This window comes from Oreochromis aureus, linkage group 11 (genome assembly GCF_013358895.1).
Source record: "Oreochromis aureus strain Israel breed Guangdong linkage group 11, ZZ_aureus, whole genome shotgun sequence".
NCBI lineage: Eukaryota > Metazoa > Chordata > Actinopteri > Cichliformes > Cichlidae > Oreochromis > Oreochromis aureus.
In genome coordinates this window covers 24,814,946-24,832,241 of record NC_052952.1, presented here as the reverse complement: position 1 = coordinate 24,832,241, position 17,296 = coordinate 24,814,946, and the positions used below count along the sequence as shown (strand labels likewise).

Sequence of the window (17,296 nt, the reverse complement as noted above, 5' to 3'; positions counted from 1 at the left end):
CTGGTAAAGATCAATGAAGTAAACCTAGACTAAGACTCAAAACAACTCAACAGCTACCTGAAGATCTATACAATTCTTGCTCAATTTCAGGATTTGACCAAGAGCCAGTGGATTATGTGTGGACTGCAAATGTTCAGAGCCTGACAACACAGGAAGCAGTCATGTAATGTACAATGACATCAGAATGAAGTACCAAAGGACACACAAAAAGAACATCTATAAATATACTTTCATCTTTCTGCATAAACACATTCACAGCAGTGTGACCTAAAGTGATACAGTGAGTGGTGCTAGTCAAGTAATCACCCAAAAGCCATGCTAATGCAGTCAAACCAGTTTGGGCACATACCCAATATTAAAATTACATTGCCTAATTAGAGCCAGCGGTGCAACTCTCTCATCTGAGCATGCCAATAAGCTTGATGTTGAAAGGGCCTGAACTTTATGAACCCTTGGATAAGCATAAGCTGCTCTGAAACTTGTTTAATGAAAATTAAGCCAGGAGACATTACAACCCTATCTAACTGCAGGGACCAAATCACACGCAAATGAAATGCAAATGAACAAAGTTAGGCAAACCAGTACCATCTTATTAAGAGTTCAAACATACAATGATCCAATAAAAACTTCACCTTTGTTTGACAAATGATAATACCTAGAACAGAGGGAAAAGGGATAGCTGTTACTAGAAAGTAGGGCTGCCACGATTAGTTGACTAGTCACGATTACGTCGACTATTAAAATCATCGACGACTAATTTAATAGTCGACACGTCGTTTGAAGCTTTGTAAGATCCCAAAGACGCAGGAATAAGTAGTAGGATTTAAGAGTGTAATAACGGACTGAAACAGAAGATGGCAGCACTGCATGTACAAGGATGCCAGCTGCCGTTAAACCCCGAAGAAGAAGAAGCTGTGTCCCAGAATTCATAGCGCAGCCCTGCTCAGTTTTCAACAATGGCGGCAGCTAGTTAGTTTTAATATCACTCTTATTATTCTTTCTGGGTCACAAAATAAACGTTTAACATATTTTCAGGCGAGAATGTAGCTGTGTAAACCTCAAATATCTGCTCAGTTTATCAAGACATTACATATTTTCAAAAGCGCTCCGACGTTTTCGGAGACGTCTGTTACCCACCAGCTCGATAGCTAGCCGGGGTTGAAGGCTCACTAGAGCTCGTGAGAACACCGGACTCCCGGCAAATCGTTTTCAAACCCACCGCCGTCTTTCGCTACTCAGGTTAAACATGATTTAAAAGTCACTTAGATAACTTAAAAATGATATTGTTTGGCTTTTTTTAGTATTTTATTTGTTCCTGAGTAAATCGGTTTGGCTGAGATTAAAGTTCTAGTTTTTACACAGCTGAATAAACGTCAAGCAGACAACTGATTATCAGAAGTGTGAGATGCTCGAGAATATACTCCGGTGTCCTGTTATATTTTAGATAGCAAGGAGCAGACGGCTGAGTTTATTAAACTCCACCGAAACAATCTGCAAATGTCATTAAAATTTAATAAACTATCATCTTTATTTTTGGTTAGCACATGCCTTAAACACTTAAAGCTGTAAGCTAATGATAGTTATATAAGAGCAGATGCATGCTGGTGAAATAAGCTGTACGTTTTACGTCCAATGGATGCATGATCTGATTAGTCGAATAATCGCAAAAATAATCGGTGACTAGTCGACTATCAAAATAATCGTTTGTGGCAGCCCTACTAGAAAGTATCTTGCAAAGCATTTAAACACCTGTCAAATGCTGGCATTGAACCCATGTGTTGGCATAAACAATGGTACATGCATAAAACCACATTCATCTTCAGCTAGACTCAACTACAGACTGGTGATGTTTTGTGAAACCATCTCGCAGAGTTGTGACAAAGTTTTGCATTGATAAAACTTCTCCACAGGTATATAATCTGTCATCTTGCCAGGATTTTCCATAATGAAACACATGCACCCACACACAGACACGCTCACAAGCTGATAACATTACAGGAATGGTACATTTACAGATGGTAAATATACCATCAGACATGACTCACCTACTGTCCTTATCACATCCGCTTTGTATGCATTCACAAATGCTCCAGGCTTCCTCTAGCTAGTATGTCAATACTGAAAATGTCTCAACATGCCTTGTTTCCCATATTTTTGTAAAACAAGTGGCCACTGAAAGTCCACTGGAACCATTAAGCTGTACCTGTTCTCTCCACATTAAAGATGGATGAGAGTCAGCATTAATAAGTCATGTACAACAACCAACACCGACAACATTACAGACACATAATGTTCCCTGTGGGGCCCAAAGACAGTGTGAATTGAGCATCCATAAAAATACCTGCAGACCGCCATTGGCATAACATACAACTGACAGGATGAAGTAGTAATGGGAAAAAAGAAAAACTGAATCGCTTAAAGAGAAAAAAGTAAAAGTGTTTACCAGCATCTGAGTTCAAGGCTCTGTCCATGTCTGTGTCCTCTCTTCCACAATGAGAGCATGGAGGGAAAAAAGGAGAGAATGAGAGAGAAAGAAAAAAAGATGCTGGGGTTGCCTAAAGGAAAGAAAAAGTGATTTCCAGCTCTGTTGTCTTGCTCGCTTGTCTTTGCGATGTATCTCTTTACCTCTCAGACGTCGTAACCAGAAGCAATATGCTGCTCTTCCCTGTGTTCTCTGTTGATCCTAACCATGCCTCTTTTAAAAGGACGGACTGCAGGGACGACCCTGGCCCAGTTAACTTTCTCCCTGTGACTCGAGGCTATTTTGCTATTGGCAGATCAGCTTGCAACTCCCTGTGACCTTAAACTTAATTGGCAAACTACAACCATAAGATTATGATATGATAGCAATATTTTAAATGTTTGTTTTTTAATTTTAAATATTTAAATAAAAATAGAACAAAGTTTACTTGTTACCAGGAACTAACAGTTAGACTTTTTAGGAACAACTACATAAATACTCCTAAGAATACCTTCACAAATGGTTACCCCAACAAAATTCACTTTAAATTTGTTAAATTATCAAAACATTACGATTAATTAACTAAACCTTCCACCACTTAGCACTAGCAATAGCCTAACCCATAAAGCATTACACCTAAAGTGCCAATAATACTTGAGTGTTGTGACCCCGTGTGTTAGAGTTTTGAGTATTTGAGGGGCCTTTGATACATTTGTGTTAATTTAAGCATCAGAAACATGCAGTTTGTGCCAACTCTTGAGAAACACTAATGTTCAGGGATGAATGCAGGACGTGGACAGCACGTGAACACCCAAAAACAGATGGTGAAAACATGATTTGAAGGATATTTTTCTTGGGGAAAATATGACCTCAGTGAGAACTTTTTGACTGATATCACAGATGACAGTTTCATAACTCAGTGAATGGAGACATGAACCTTCACCTACTTATAGAAATACTGAGATAAACAAACTCACGAACACACACACACACACACACACACACACACACACCTCCATGACCTACACACAAACACAGAGACATATGCAGTACACACAGCATACTGTGCAGCAGAACGTAAGGCTCTGCTGCATTCTCTCCCAGTGCCTGCATCTCTCTCCCAGTCCAAAGATATTTTTGAAATTGGTGCTTCTAAACTGGCCTTAAGTGAGAATATGAGCATGAACTGCCTAACTTATGCTGTAAACTTATTCTGCTCTGGAGGTTAAGTACAGGTTAAGTTTCAGATTAAAAAACGACAGATATGAAATCACCACCTACTGACCGGAAAAATAGTGTCACCATTCCAGGAACATCACTCAGACCTTTGGGCACAGACACTAGGAGGGGTTTAAGTTTTGTTTTTAAAAAGCATCTTATATTTTGGTTTTGTTTTTAATTTTATGTCCCTGATGAGCATCACTAAGAAACAGAGATTCTTAGTCACAACCTTATTCCTTGATTGTTTTTTCCCCTCTATGCTGAAAATCTAAAACAATTTTATTATTTTTATTGTTACCAGGGTAGACCAAGTGAATCCAGATTATGAAAAAAATACCCTGGTACATTGAACTCGCTTTGTAATACAGGGCTCTTCTCATTTTCTTAAGCAGTTAAGAAAATGGACAGATGGATGTTTATTTTTATGTTAATTTTCAGGAGATATAAAAACATTTTATAATGAGAAACAGATGTAAATAATAAAATAAAATGAATGTGTAGAAATCTGGATTTGGACTGACTGTGAGGACCGGCTCACTGCCCCATGGGAATTCTTGTCATTGCTTGTAACACCTGTGCTTTTCCAAATGTCAAGTGACTGCAGTGAATAGGCCTGTCATCTGTAAAAGAAAGCCTGTCAGCAAAGCTAAAAGCAAATGAAAAGTTTACATAATTTAGAGACATTAAAATGGGCAAAGAGAAAATAAACTTAAGAGCTTTCCTTTTGTCTTGAATATAAATTCTCACTTGAAATTCCTTCCACTCAGAAAACACTACCGTAGTTGTTATATAGAAGTATCTTCTCAATGTCAGTTTGACTTACTGTACTGATCTTGTCTAAGCCTTTTCTAACTCATTGGTGTTTGTTTCCCCACTTTATCAAGCCTAAACAGACCCATGCTGTCGAAAAGTGGGTAATTATAATCCCAAGCACATAAAAACACATTGGCTGTTTTTTAAAAGGCACCATCCATCACAGCACAACCTCTGAAAGATGGTCTCTTTACATACGATGTGACAGTTCCAGATATGTGTCATAGTCAAAGAATTAAATCTATAGAAAGACATCTTTGTCCAGGGCAAAGGCAAAACGGAAGAGCGTGCAGCAGGAGCCCAGTAGTATCATGAGAAGGAAGTTTTGACCTTCCTACCAGGCAGAGCACCTTCACACGCACACAAGTCCAAACTCAACAACAGGAAACTTGCAACAATGAGCCTCCACACCCTTTACATAAATGGGTTCACCTAAGTTTTATAATATCATAGCATTATAGGAAAAGAAAATTATAAGTCTGATGATAAGATCTGATAAAACCTGAGCATGTTAGGAAATTTCCATAACAAGTAAGATTAGGGGAAGCGCTTCCTATCCAATTATAGGGGCCTACAATACACAATGTCATTTGTTTAGATAGCAAAGACAAAGATAAGATTCAGACTGCGGTCAGAAATATGGCTTTTTGAACGTGGTGGGCTGGACTGTTCTTAAATACAATGAGACAGAAGACTAGTCACCAGACGAACAGAGCAAAATCGAGAGTGTGTTTAGTAATAATAGTACATCCACAGTCCCTACGAGCATCGTGCTTTGAAAGTCTGCCACCGCCTTTCAGAGGCTTGCTGTTAGTCACGATGTGTCACCCTGCTCTTACGTCACATCGGTCGAACTAGTGACAGCGTCACCATCAGTCGACCTTAATCGATTAATGCACAGTGCAGTACAACTATAAACTCCCCCTTTGTGTGCATGTATTACGCTCGCAGCTTTAATCTGGTTAATCTAGTCTCCTCCTCTAGTGGTTGTTTTTTGCGTACCTGTTCAGGTGGGTCCGGTCGGTGTCAGCGGTCGACGCTAGAGTCACGAAAAGTGACAAGTGAACATAAATACGAGCACGTGCTACATACAGTATGTGTCCCGTAAACTAAAGTCTATTACATAGATAACCTGGCTGCTAACGTTATAATGACTACTAACGGTGTGCAGGCGGCTGCTACGTCTAAAGGATGCTCTAACTAGAGACATGCCAGCAACAGAGTGTCACAGTTTGACTGGACACTTCTTTCACCAACAGCTCGCACATGTTAACTCAGCGCCTCCCTTTTTCTGTCATACAAGAATCATGAGACTTTTACTGCTAAAACAGACCTAGCGGCAGCTACCAAAGGACAGCTAACTTAGCCGCTAACGGACGCTAGCAGGAGGACACAGCGTACAACTGGGGAGGGGGGGTGTTATTAAAGAGACAAGCCACAGAGGGAGCTTAGTAGGTAGACCAAATTTACAAAAAAAAAAACCCTCACCCACTGGACCCTCTTTGTGTTTGGACGAGCGCCTTCCATTCACACCTTTTTCCAGTCTGCTAGTCCCACTACCCTTCTTGCTGGACGCCATATTCGCCCACTCTGTTTACGCACCGCCTTTCACATCTCTACAGATCTACCTGGGAAGCCATGAGACCACGCCCACGCCAGAAATGTAAGCCAATGAAAACCTACCTCTGTTCAGTAACCAATCAGGACAAATCAAAATTTCGTAAGTGCCGCCCTACTCTCTTTATTGTGCAACCCCCTAAAAGAAACAAAGCCTTATCCTATTCACTGCACACAGAGGGCAATTGTATTACTCAGACAATTTATAGAGAGATTTGATGGATTTTTTAACATCATTTTATTATTCCAGCACTCACAGAAATAGCAAAAAGCACATAACTGTTGCAGATGCACGTCAATGAATATTTAAAAAGCCGACAACGCAACCTGGGGTGCATAAGTAGCCTAACCAGTCTGACCCGTCATGTTTTTCTGGAGCCTGTGTGCAAAATTAGAATAAAAAAGCTAAAGCAAAACACCCACATATATTTAAAAATGTAAATGTGTATATTTAAAAACATCATGAAACAAGTGAAAAAAAGTTTATAGTTGATATGTTGATAAGCACGTATTTCTAAAATCCTGGTTGCAGACCAGTGGATATTGTGTTAAGATTGTTTTGACAAATACAGTTTAAATCTTAAAAAATAAAAACCTTCAGAGTACAAAACTCTGAAATCAGAGCGTGCTGTAAGAAGCCTGCTATTTACATGTAACACTCGTAACCGTCTGTTCTTCACTTTGTTTTATGGTTTCTCCAGCTGGATTTCTTCCTCTTCTTCCTTAATGTTGCCCACATCCTGGTACGGGCCCTGTGCTTGGGAGCGTTCAATCTGATCGTATGTTGCACAACAGTCATCCAGATTTAGCCCCTGGTTTTTGATAAAATGAAAAAGGAAATCATGCAAAGGCTATTATCAGTAAAAGATATACACATCAACAACAAAAAGAACTAGAAATGGTGTTCATTTCTTAGCTCCTGCTTTCCTGCTTTGCCTTGTGTAATGGAAAGAGATTGAGAATATGTAATGTTGACCTGATATATATTTTCCTCTTCTTTCTTTGCTTTCTTTTTCTCCAGTTCATTAAGCTTCTTTGACTGTAGGGCAAACCAAAAGTAGTAAATCAGTCAAATGTTGCAAATTCCCATTGTTGACAGAGAAGAAAGAAAAAAAAATCCATGCCAGAGTCGCACAGCTCTGGCATTACTTTTTAATGCATGAATAATACATTAAAAATAATGCTCTTGTGGGTAAATGCTTGAAATTAAGGATAGCTTCAACAGTAGTGCTGCTGATCATTGTATAATAATGCAACGTTCTGACCTTGAACAGAAGAATGGCAGAAGGCAGCATCACACACAGTAACAGTAAGAATCCCTCAGCTATCAGGATCTTGTTTTTGGTGGTTTCGCTCAGGTTTATGGTCTTCTCCATTGGCTCTAGGAATGCAGAAAGGGTTCAGAGGTCAAACAAACAAATTAGCACTTGCACATATTGGTTTTTAAACACGAGTTATCTTTTTCCACTTTAAGTGTGAACACGTGAATCCTGCGTATTTGTTAGCCTGCATATGAGAACGCAGGCCAACAAAATCATTACTTAAAAGCCTTACCAGGAGATTTATTATGAGACTGATAGTTTTGTTATATAACTGTTACATTTAGCATAAGGATCACAGTTAAACATACAATTGGTGGTACTGTTAGGTCACGTTAACAGTGCAGGTTATCGCACACATAATCCCTCTGACTGGCAGTTTTATGTTTCCTCATCTACCATCTGGTTTTAATGAGATTAGTGTGTAAAGAGGCCTTTCAGTGTGACTAATGCCTTTGCACATGACTGAAATGACATGACTGAAATTTGATCTAATTTTGGTGCTATTTAAAGTGAATGAATGGTGCAGCATACTGCAATGCAACAACCCTGAAGATGTAAAGATGAAATAAGTTGAATATATATGGATGCTGCCATTTTCACAGCTCTTGGACAGATTAACAATAACAGGATTTATGGCTTATGAAGTAGTGACAACCCCCCCCAAACAACACATATACACACGCACACTCACTGTAGACACGCAGGTAGGTTCCATGTGAATAGATTTTATCATTCAGCACACACTGGTAAAATCCAATGTTCTCCAGCTGTACTTTAGTGAAGTGTAGCACGGAACAATATATTTTTACAGAGTTTGACTCTTTGGTCTCTGATTTAACTGTTTGATTTAACACCACCTCCTGAGTTTTGTTATGATGGCGGATCCAGGTGACATTCGTTATCCCCGACGGTGATTTATAGCAGCATTCCAGTGAAGCGTTTTCAGAGACTGCCACACTCAGTGAGGGTCTGTCTGGTTCTAAAGTCAGGTCACCCCAAGCAAAACCCACTGTTGAAGAAAGCGCAAGTTAAGACATGTTATGTTGTAGGACTTGTTATCGAGGTCTCCGATTATTTAATGATGGCTGCATATAATGTCACAACCCATATTCAAAACTGACAAAGTATTAAAATATGCTTTAAAAATGCCAAATGATCTATAATTGTATAGCATAAGTAACCAGAACGACTGAAGCAAAAAATGTCATCATGATAGCACAGCCATCTGTTTTGACAGGAAATGTGGTTCACTGAAGCAGAACTCAAAAGGGTTAAACAAACTTTAATACATGAGTACATATATACTGAACCGATATGTAGAAATATGACATGCTGAAACAATTCATCTTTCAAAAACATAACTGAGATTTCTGAAATATGTAATAAACGGATGATGTCAATGATTACTTCTAAATAAAACAAGTCCACATACTTGAATGTGTTAAAAAATATAATCTGACTCACCCACCAAGCTGGAGAGGACAAATATTACAACCATCCCCATTTTCATAAGCCAAAATTCAATCTAGGAATAAAAACGGATGAAATTCTGATTTTAAAAAAAGTTTTAAAAAATTCTACACACAGCGCTGCTTCAGTCTTCTCTTCTGCAAGATCACACTGGTGTCTTGTTTTTCAGTGGCAGGATTTATGCTTGAATAAATTTCCACCAGCCCACATTTGCTTAAGTACTGCATCCAAACAGTTAAAAAAATAGAACCTTGTTTTTTAAAAAAAGTCTGAAAGTCTGTTGAACATGCAAATAGCAACTAAATGCTGCTCTTAACTGAAAATTGCTAATATCAAAAGTAGAAATGGAACAGTTGATAGAGGGACAATGTATTGTATTTCTTCTTTTCTCTGAAAGCAATAACTCAGGAGACAAACTGTTCAAGCTTTGAAGTAAAAGTCTTACTATTAAACATTTTGGAGCCTTGGTCAGTCGTTTTTCTTTTCAGTGTGCCTTGTGATTCCATTGGGTGAGATACTGGCAGACTATTTCAGTTTGGCGCCGTGCTGTTGTTCCTCCCACTCATCACCACTCTGATTAACATTTAAATCCCTAACATTTAAACATCTACATTACCTGCTACTGAGATGAATACATATCATCTACAGTGAGTACAGGACCCACTAGAGGACATCAAGGCCTCAGGCCACCCTCTGAAGTCTGCTGAAGGTCATTTTGTAGGACTCTGGGAGTTCTCCTGCTGTTCCTCCTTGCACAAAGGAGCAGGTACCTTTCCAGCTTTCTTAAAGTAACTGCCCGTCTCCTGGAACCTCCTTCATGCTCTTAACACCATTATTGGGAGACACTGAAAACCTTCTGGCAATGGCAAGTATTGCTGTACCTTCCTGGAGGAGTTGAAATACCTGTGCAACCTGTGTAAGGTCCCAGTGTTGCCAAATTCTAGTAGTGACACTGCTTGTTATAGCACCTACTGGAGGGGAATAGTTGGAAGAAGACCTCACAGTCCTTTGTAGTCTGTTCTTGTCCTGTTTGATGGCTGATCCAAACCTTCCAGTGATATACCTGGATTGTTGCAGAGTGCACCCATCAAAACTACAAGAATGTCAAATTTAGATTAATCAGACAAAAACAAACACTTTGTCTCAAATGAGGTCAGACCCATAGGTGGAGAGTTTCTGGATCTTGTTTACCTTTTTTGTTTTACAGTGGAGCTTTGTTTAATTGGTGCATGCAGTGTCATGAACTGTGTTCCTGAACTAATGCAGTGCTTTCCACTACAGAAATCTATTGTTTCAAACAGCTTTGGCTTAAGATCCATTTAATGTTTTTCAGCCTTGTTCCCTGTGTATTAAAAAACCCTGTAAATTCTTTGTAATTCAACATTTAGAAAGAGATAGCTACTTGCACATAAAGCCATCATCTTTACCTTTTAAATACCTTTCTGGGACTTTTTGCACAATTAACTGAATATTGCAGATTAATATAATCAGATTTGAGATTTGACACATTTTTTCAATTAAATATTTAGAATTTAAAGGACTGGAATTTACATGGAATCCCATCCATCCATCCATCCATCCTCATCCGCTTTATCCGAAGTCGGGTCGCGGGGGCAGCAGCCTAAGCAGAGAAGCCCAGACCTCCCTCTCCCCAGCCACCTCCTCCAGCTCATCCGGGGAACACCAAGGCGTTCCCAGGCCAGCCGAGAGATATAATCTCTCCAGCGCGTCCTGGGTCTGCCCCTGGGCCTCCTCCCGGTGGGACATGCCCGAACACCTCACCCAGGAGGCGCCCAGGGGCATCCTTGTCAGATGCCCGAACCACCTCAACTGGCTCCTTTCGATGTGGAGGAGCAGCGGCTCTACTCTGAGCCCCTCCCGGATGGCCGAACTTCTCACCCTATCTCTAAGGGAGAGGCCAGCCACCCTTCGGAGGAAGCTCATTTCTGCCGCTTGTACCCGCGATCTCGTTCTTTCGGTCACTACCCACAGCTCGTGGCCATAGGTGAGGGTCGGGACGAGATCGACCGGTAAATTGAGAGCTTCGCTTTTACACTCAGCTCCCTCTTCACCACGACGGACCGGTGCAGCGTCCGCATCACTGCAGCCGCAGCACCAATCCGTCTGTCGATCTCGGCTCCCTTCTCCCATCACTCGCGAACAAGACCCCGAGATACTTAAACTCCTCCACTTGGGGCAGGAACTCATCCCGACCCGGAGTGGGCACTCCACCCTTTTCCGGCTGAGAACCATGGCCTCAGATTTGGAGGTGCTGATCCTCATTCCCGCTGCTTCACACTCGGCTGCGAACCGTTCCAGTGCGAGCTGGAGGCCCCCACCGATGAAGCCATCAGAACCAATCATCCGCAAAAGCAGAGATGAGATTCTGAGGCCACCAAGTGAAAGCCCTCCGCCACTTGGCTGCGCCTAGAAATCCTGTCCATAAAAATTATGAACAGAATCGGTGACAAAGGGCAGCCCTGGCGGAGCCCATCACCCACCGGAAACAAGTCCGACTTATTGCCGGCAATGCGAACCAAACTCTTGCAACGGTTGTATAGGGATCGAATGGCCCGTAACAGTGGGCCAGACACCCCATACTCCCGCAACACCTCCCACAGGACACCCGAGGGGCACGGTCGAATGCCTTCTCCAAGTCCACAAAACACATGTAGACTGGTTGGGCAAACTCCCATGCACCCTCAAGTATCCTCGAGAGGATAAAGAGCTGGTCCAGTGTTCCGCGACCAGGACGAAAACCGCATTGTTCCTCCTGTATCCGAGGTTCGACTAACGGACGAACTCTCCTTTCCAGCACCCTGGCATAGACTTTCCCAGGAGGCTGAGGAGTGTGATCCCCTATAGTTGGAACACACCCTCCGGTCTCCCTTCTTAAAGATGGGGACCACCACCCCGGTCTGCCAGTCCAGGGTACTGCCCCTGATCTCCACGCAACATTGTAGAGGCGTGTCAACCAGGACAGCCCTACAACGTCCAGAGCCTTCAGGAACTCGGGCGGACCTCATCAACACCAGGGGCTCTGCCACCGAGGAGTTGTTTAACTGCCTCAGTGACCTCGACCCCAGAAATTGGCGGGTCATTCCCTCATCCCCAGACTCTGCTTCCTCCTCGGAAGACGTGTCAGTGGGATTAAGGAGGTCCTCAGTATTCCTTCCACCGTCTGACAATTTTCTCAGTCGACGTCAGCAGCGCACCGCCAGCACTATACACAGTGCAGGTAGAGCACCGCTTTCCCCTCCTGAGACGCCTGACGGTTTGCCAGAATCTCTTCGAGGCAGTCCGAAAGTCTTTTTCCATGGCCTCTCCGAACTCCTCCCACACCCGAGTTTTTGCTTCAGCCACTGCCTGAGCCGCATTCCGCTTGGCCTGTCGATACCTGTCAGCTGCCTCTGGAGTCCCACAGGCTAACCAAGCCCGATAGGACTCCTTCTTCAGCCTGGTGGCTCCCTTCACCTCTGGTGTCCACCATTTGGTTCGGGATTACCACCACGGCAGGCACCAACCACCTTGCGGCCGCAGCTCAATGCAGCAGCCCGGCAATGGAGACGCTGAACATGGTCCATTCGGACTCAATGTCCCCAGTCTCCCTCGGAATGTTGTTGAAGCTCTGCCGGAGGTGTGCGTTGAAGATCTCGCGGACTGGGGCCTCTGCTAGACGTTCCCAGCACACCCTCACTACGCGTTTAGGTGCACCGGGTCTGTCCAGCGTCCTCCCCCCGCCACCTGATCCCACTCACCACCAGGTGGTGATCAGTTGACAGCTCAGCCCCTACATGGAATCCCGATATTCTATATTTCATGTGTGTGTGTTTTGTTTTTGTTTTTTTAAATATGCACTGTATATTTAAAAAAGAAATGTAGTGAAGCCCAACTATGGTTGAACCCTAAACAATTGTCATGATGTTCTCCCAACTGTAAATAAGAAAACAGAAAAAAATTTCCCCAGTTTATTAAAAAAAAGAGAGAAAAGAAATAAAAAAACAGAGCGTACCACAAATTTCTTTAGGTATACATCATTAAAGAGCATCTTACACAATAAAAATCAAACCCAAATACACAGTATAGTTCTTGCATATACAATGTTTATAGATAAGATGGCAAACACCAGTATGGCATGGAGCAGTGTCTATTTTGTTTTTTTAATATACTGGGCACTGGTCGGCTGAGTTGGTAGAGGGCTTACATCCTCACTACGGGATAGAGATGGACACAAAAATAGTGTGATGAAGCCCAAGTTTAATCTACATATAGAAACAACCCTCAAACCTTAAACCACCCAACCAGAATCCTGGCATGATTTTTCTCTGCTTACTAGTCATGTTTCTCATTGAGGTACACACACAGCAGTGATTGTGTTCAACTAAAGAGTCCTTTATGAAGCAAACAACTTGATCGTTAGAACAAGGCACCACTCTATAAATAAAGTTTTCTATACATTTTGTATATGGAATACATGAGGAAAAGCATTTAAAGGAGAGAGCGCGAGAAGTGCCTGTCGTAGTTGTTGAGCCAGTGGAGACTGAAGGAATCAGCTGATGCTGTTGGTAGCTAGACTCCAACTGCCTACCACCTACATTAATAAAAATTGAAAAGCACTGTGGGTAGCCTGAGGACAGAGCTGGTTGGCACTGAATATTTTTTCTTTCAATTGATTCACAATCATAAAACTGCAAAGACAAGTTACAGGCAAGTCCTGCCTCTCTCACCATTGTGGAAAATGCATAGTAAATAATTACAAAAGCCTCTGTGGAAAATACTCCCTCCCCAACCTACTTAAGTGACTCAATACACAAAATGTGGGATAAAACTGTGCAGTAGAAACAAGTGATTACGCAATTAAAAGGTGTGAGTGTGTTATGAAGAAGAGTGTGTAGCTAAAAAAAAAAAAAAAAAAAAAAGCTTAACACACAGAGGGGAGCTATTATTATTTTTTTGTCTTTGTCTTTTTTTGCCTTCAAACTACATTTATATACACTTCCAAAGAGCAATACATGGAGAGAGATGCTAGAATCATATATAGTTTTTGAAGACTATGAACACTTAAGTGATCAAAATGAGCAAACCCGGTGAGGTTCAGTAGGTTCAAAGGTGGCATTTGTTGTTGTGGCAACAACAACAATAAGAATGCATGTCAGGAAGTGCTCCTGATTATAGTGCTGGTAAGAGTGATGTTGGAGTGAGTCTACAGTTTTCCTTCCTCCAGACCTTCAGCATTTCCTTTGTGTCCTCATCTGGCTGCAGTATTGCTGCTGTGTCAGTATCAGCCCCATATGTTCAGCTTAGTACCAGGGGCGTGTGCGGTGCGTCTCTAAATCCTCTATAGCGCAACTTTTTTGTTCAATGTTAAACTTCCCAGTCCTATAGATTGTTAATGTCTTATGACTAATCCCAAATAATCTAACATTTTTCATCTTGGTATTTTCTTTACATTAACTTTAAAAAAAATTGTGTTTTTATTATTCAATGTGCTTTTCAAATCCCTTCGTGTTTGGGGTGAAGAAAAGCAGCTGCTGATTCCAGACTGCATTACTGAGCCACCATTCCTGCATCAACATTTTGTGACACGCTACTACACAGATGATGCACGTCACTAATAAAGCTAATGTACAAATGAGGATCTAGCGGTTTGCTGTTACTTCTTTGGTCCTGTGTGCACAGCCCCAGTTACGCCACAGATCAGAAATTATATTACCATAGTCAACTGCTCAATAAAATATCACCATAGCTCAAATTTTCAATATACCAGAGATGAACAGATTTTTTTTTTTTTTAAATCAATCTGATCTCATAATACGCCGAAAAGTATAACCCCAACTAAAGTGTTTTGGATGAGCATTTAGGAACCCTTTCTAAAGCTAAGTTGAAACTTCTGAAATGATATGAGCGTGGTAATACTGAGCTCTCTATATATTTCATATATATAAATTTTTCTGTATTTTTTTGTTTTTTAATATAGGGGCGCAAATCCTAATCTCCTACTTTCTACTCTCTCATGACCATCAAGTTAAAGGTATCTAAGAAGCAACCACCTTGAAACCAGTTGCCAGTTCTTTCACTTTTCTATTCCACTCTAATCTGCTCTACACACGCAAGCTTCGCTTTTGTTTGTCCTGTCCGACATTTGCACATCGCTTTTTGTTTCTGGCCTGGCATTGTATCAGCTTCACTCAGGTGAAGAAGCTCACTGACACACAAGGACTCAAGGGAATAAATAAAAGCGGTACATACAAACAAATCTCCACTATTAACAGCAAGATTACTTATACTGCCACTATTTATAAATGATTTTTATGTGACCTAATTACAGTAAGAATCATCCAAAGAAATATATCCTTAATTAAAAAATTTGTAACACACATACACACACTTTCTTGCATGCATCGTTTCAATAATGAGGGCTGCCTTAATAACCATACAGAATACAGAGCTAAAAGTAACAAAATTAGCAATAACTGTGTGCGTTCATCTTGTTTTGATTAAAAGTGCATCTCTGTTTTACTTTGGCATAGACTAGAAATAACACTATATATCAGTAGTAGTATTTCAATAGACCTAATGCTACATTGGCCATTTAAGGCTCTCTCTTTTACTGTACATTTGAATTTGGCATTACTGTAAATTATTTTCCATCATGCATGTTTCTGGTTTGCGTATGTGTGTTACAGCAGACTCAAATCACTATATTTTCTTAGGCAGCAACTCACTAACAGCAAAATATTGCTTCATTTCTTTTGGCACCTCTCACTAACAGCATCCTCAAACCCCAATTTAGCATTGTTTTTTTCTTTTTTTGTATAGCCCTCTATCCAGCATGCACGCACACATACACACCTCCCATGTTCCATTACTGAACCACTGCACTGTGCACAAAGCCCTTCCCTAAATGGCCAATTGGTAAAAGGAGAAAAAACCCCCCCAAAATAAAACTTCTGATTGGCTGCAAACAGCTGACATACACACCCACACACATACACACATACACCCACACACACGCAAGAGGGGGAAGAAAAAGAAATGTATCGATGGTCTGGTCATAGATGTATGACGGTATAGGAATTTCCAGGAAAGCCTCTGAAAGTCACTCAGTCCAAACCAGCACCAGTCAAAACCTGCACAGAAAAAAAAATCATTAAAAAACCCCCCCAAAAAACCAACATACTTTTTAATATAAATCCTGTTTTGTTTTTTTTAATCTAGTATTTTTGTAGTCTCATTTTGATTCTTCAGACTTTACAGTCACAAAAATGCAAATGCAGCTTGAGAAGAGCTCATAAAAATGCAGGTGCTGTCATCAGTCACCTTCAAATGTTGCCATTAGCTCACGGCCAATAGTCCCAACTACCAGCAGTAAGTGGTTTTTGTTTTTGCCTTGGGCTTCACCTCTCAGGCCACGTACAAACTGCCCCAACTTGTTTATGGATTTTGCTTGAGATATACACAGTTTAACAATAACACTGCACATATTTTTCAGGGTGAAAAAAAAAAAAAAAGCTGTCCAAAAGCTAAACCTGATTCTTTTAACCTTGTCCATTCGTGAGTGGAAATGGCTCTATAACATTAATCATAATGACAATTCGATACTTAACATGACTATCTAGTTTAGTGTTCTCACCTAACGGCCAGCAGGAGGCATTAAGGTGGGTCACTGGAAGCTGCCCCCCTCCAGTGAGAACTTGGAAAGGGCTTCCTGCAGCTTGTGGTGTTCCTCTTCTACAGTCTGCAACACACAAAATCAATATAACCTTAGGAACTGAGAACACACAAACACACACACAATTCAACCTTCTCCTCTTAACATCCTCTCTTCGTCTCCCTCGCTGCTTCTCTGACACATCCCATTGCAAGTGCTGGACATAATAGCCATTTTTAGAGAAGTCCAATTTCACAAGGCAATTTTCAGCAAAGCAATAACAGCAGCAGTTAAATGGTTTTCTATTCTCTGGTTTCTCTTTTGTGCCATTTGGCCCCATTTGTCCACAGCTCACTCCTTACTCAAGTTATCCCCACTGAAATCTTCATGCCCAGCTCTGAGTCTCTTTCTAGTCAGTTCCAATCTTTTGTTAGAGCTGACATTTCTATCTGCCCCTGTCATACGTCCTGCTCCCTGCTTACAGTTTTCTCTCAATATTCCCCTCCATCTCCCCCTCTGTTCACCTGTAGTCTCTTTAGTTGTTCCTCCAGGCTGCGTAGCCTCCTGCACACTTCCTCCTTCCTCTCCTGGGACAGCACCAGGGGCGCGCTGATGCTCTCATCGTCTCCTTTTGGGTTTTGACCTTCTTTGTCTGTACTCATGGGGTTCGTCTCCTCAGCTACTTCGTTCGTGGTCTGACTTTCATCTGTGGATAGAAAGATATAGTTTGAAAGTGTCAAG

The 17,296-nt window shown here is 41.3% G+C and overlaps 3 protein-coding genes across 11 annotated transcripts in view; all 3 read right to left on the bottom strand.

The window, feature by feature from the left end:
• The window catches only part of lipeb (lipase, hormone-sensitive b), a 29,674-nt gene extending 23,552 nt beyond the window's left edge, over positions 1–6,122 (bottom strand). Inside the window, exons 1-2 of one of the 4 annotated variants that reach the window (XM_039619569.1) lie at positions 5,498–5,866; positions 2,444–2,484 (exon numbers count right to left, since the gene is read on the bottom strand). In XM_039619569.1, the coding sequence (XP_039475503.1) occupies positions 2,444–2,471 (28 nt within the window). In that variant the 5' untranslated portion in view covers positions 2,472–2,484; positions 5,498–5,866. Of the gene's footprint in view, positions 1–2,443; positions 2,485–5,497; positions 5,867–5,983 lie in introns of those variants that run through there. The other 3 variants (XM_039619568.1, XM_031726102.2, XM_039619570.1) reach the window with 3 other exon arrangements.
• A 218-nt stretch (positions 6,123–6,340) lies between these two features.
• On the bottom strand, positions 6,341–9,073 carry cd79a (CD79a molecule, immunoglobulin-associated alpha). The gene is made up of 5 exons (XM_031726122.2): positions 8,899–9,073; positions 8,126–8,443; positions 7,378–7,493; positions 7,089–7,151; positions 6,341–6,924 (listed from the first exon to the last, which is right to left on the bottom strand). Exons 1-5 carry the CDS (start codon positions 8,942–8,944, stop codon positions 6,799–6,801), a joined length of 669 nt encoding a protein of 222 aa, XP_031581982.1. The 5' UTR covers positions 8,945–9,073; the 3' UTR covers positions 6,341–6,798.
• Positions 9,074–12,858: 3,785 nt separating this feature from the next.
• Positions 12,859–17,296, bottom strand: part of arhgef1b (Rho guanine nucleotide exchange factor (GEF) 1b) — a 39,789-nt gene continuing 35,351 nt past the window's right edge. For all 6 annotated transcript variants that reach the window (XM_031726151.2, XM_031726156.2, XM_031726153.2 and 3 more), the window contains 3 exons: positions 17,080–17,261; positions 16,538–16,642; positions 12,859–16,034 (listed from right to left, as the gene is read on the bottom strand). In XM_031726151.2, coding sequence (XP_031582011.1) covers positions 16,568–16,642; positions 17,080–17,261 — 257 coding nt within the window. In that variant the 3' untranslated portion in view covers positions 12,859–16,034; positions 16,538–16,567. The remainder of the gene's footprint in view (positions 16,035–16,537; positions 16,643–17,079; positions 17,262–17,296) is intronic.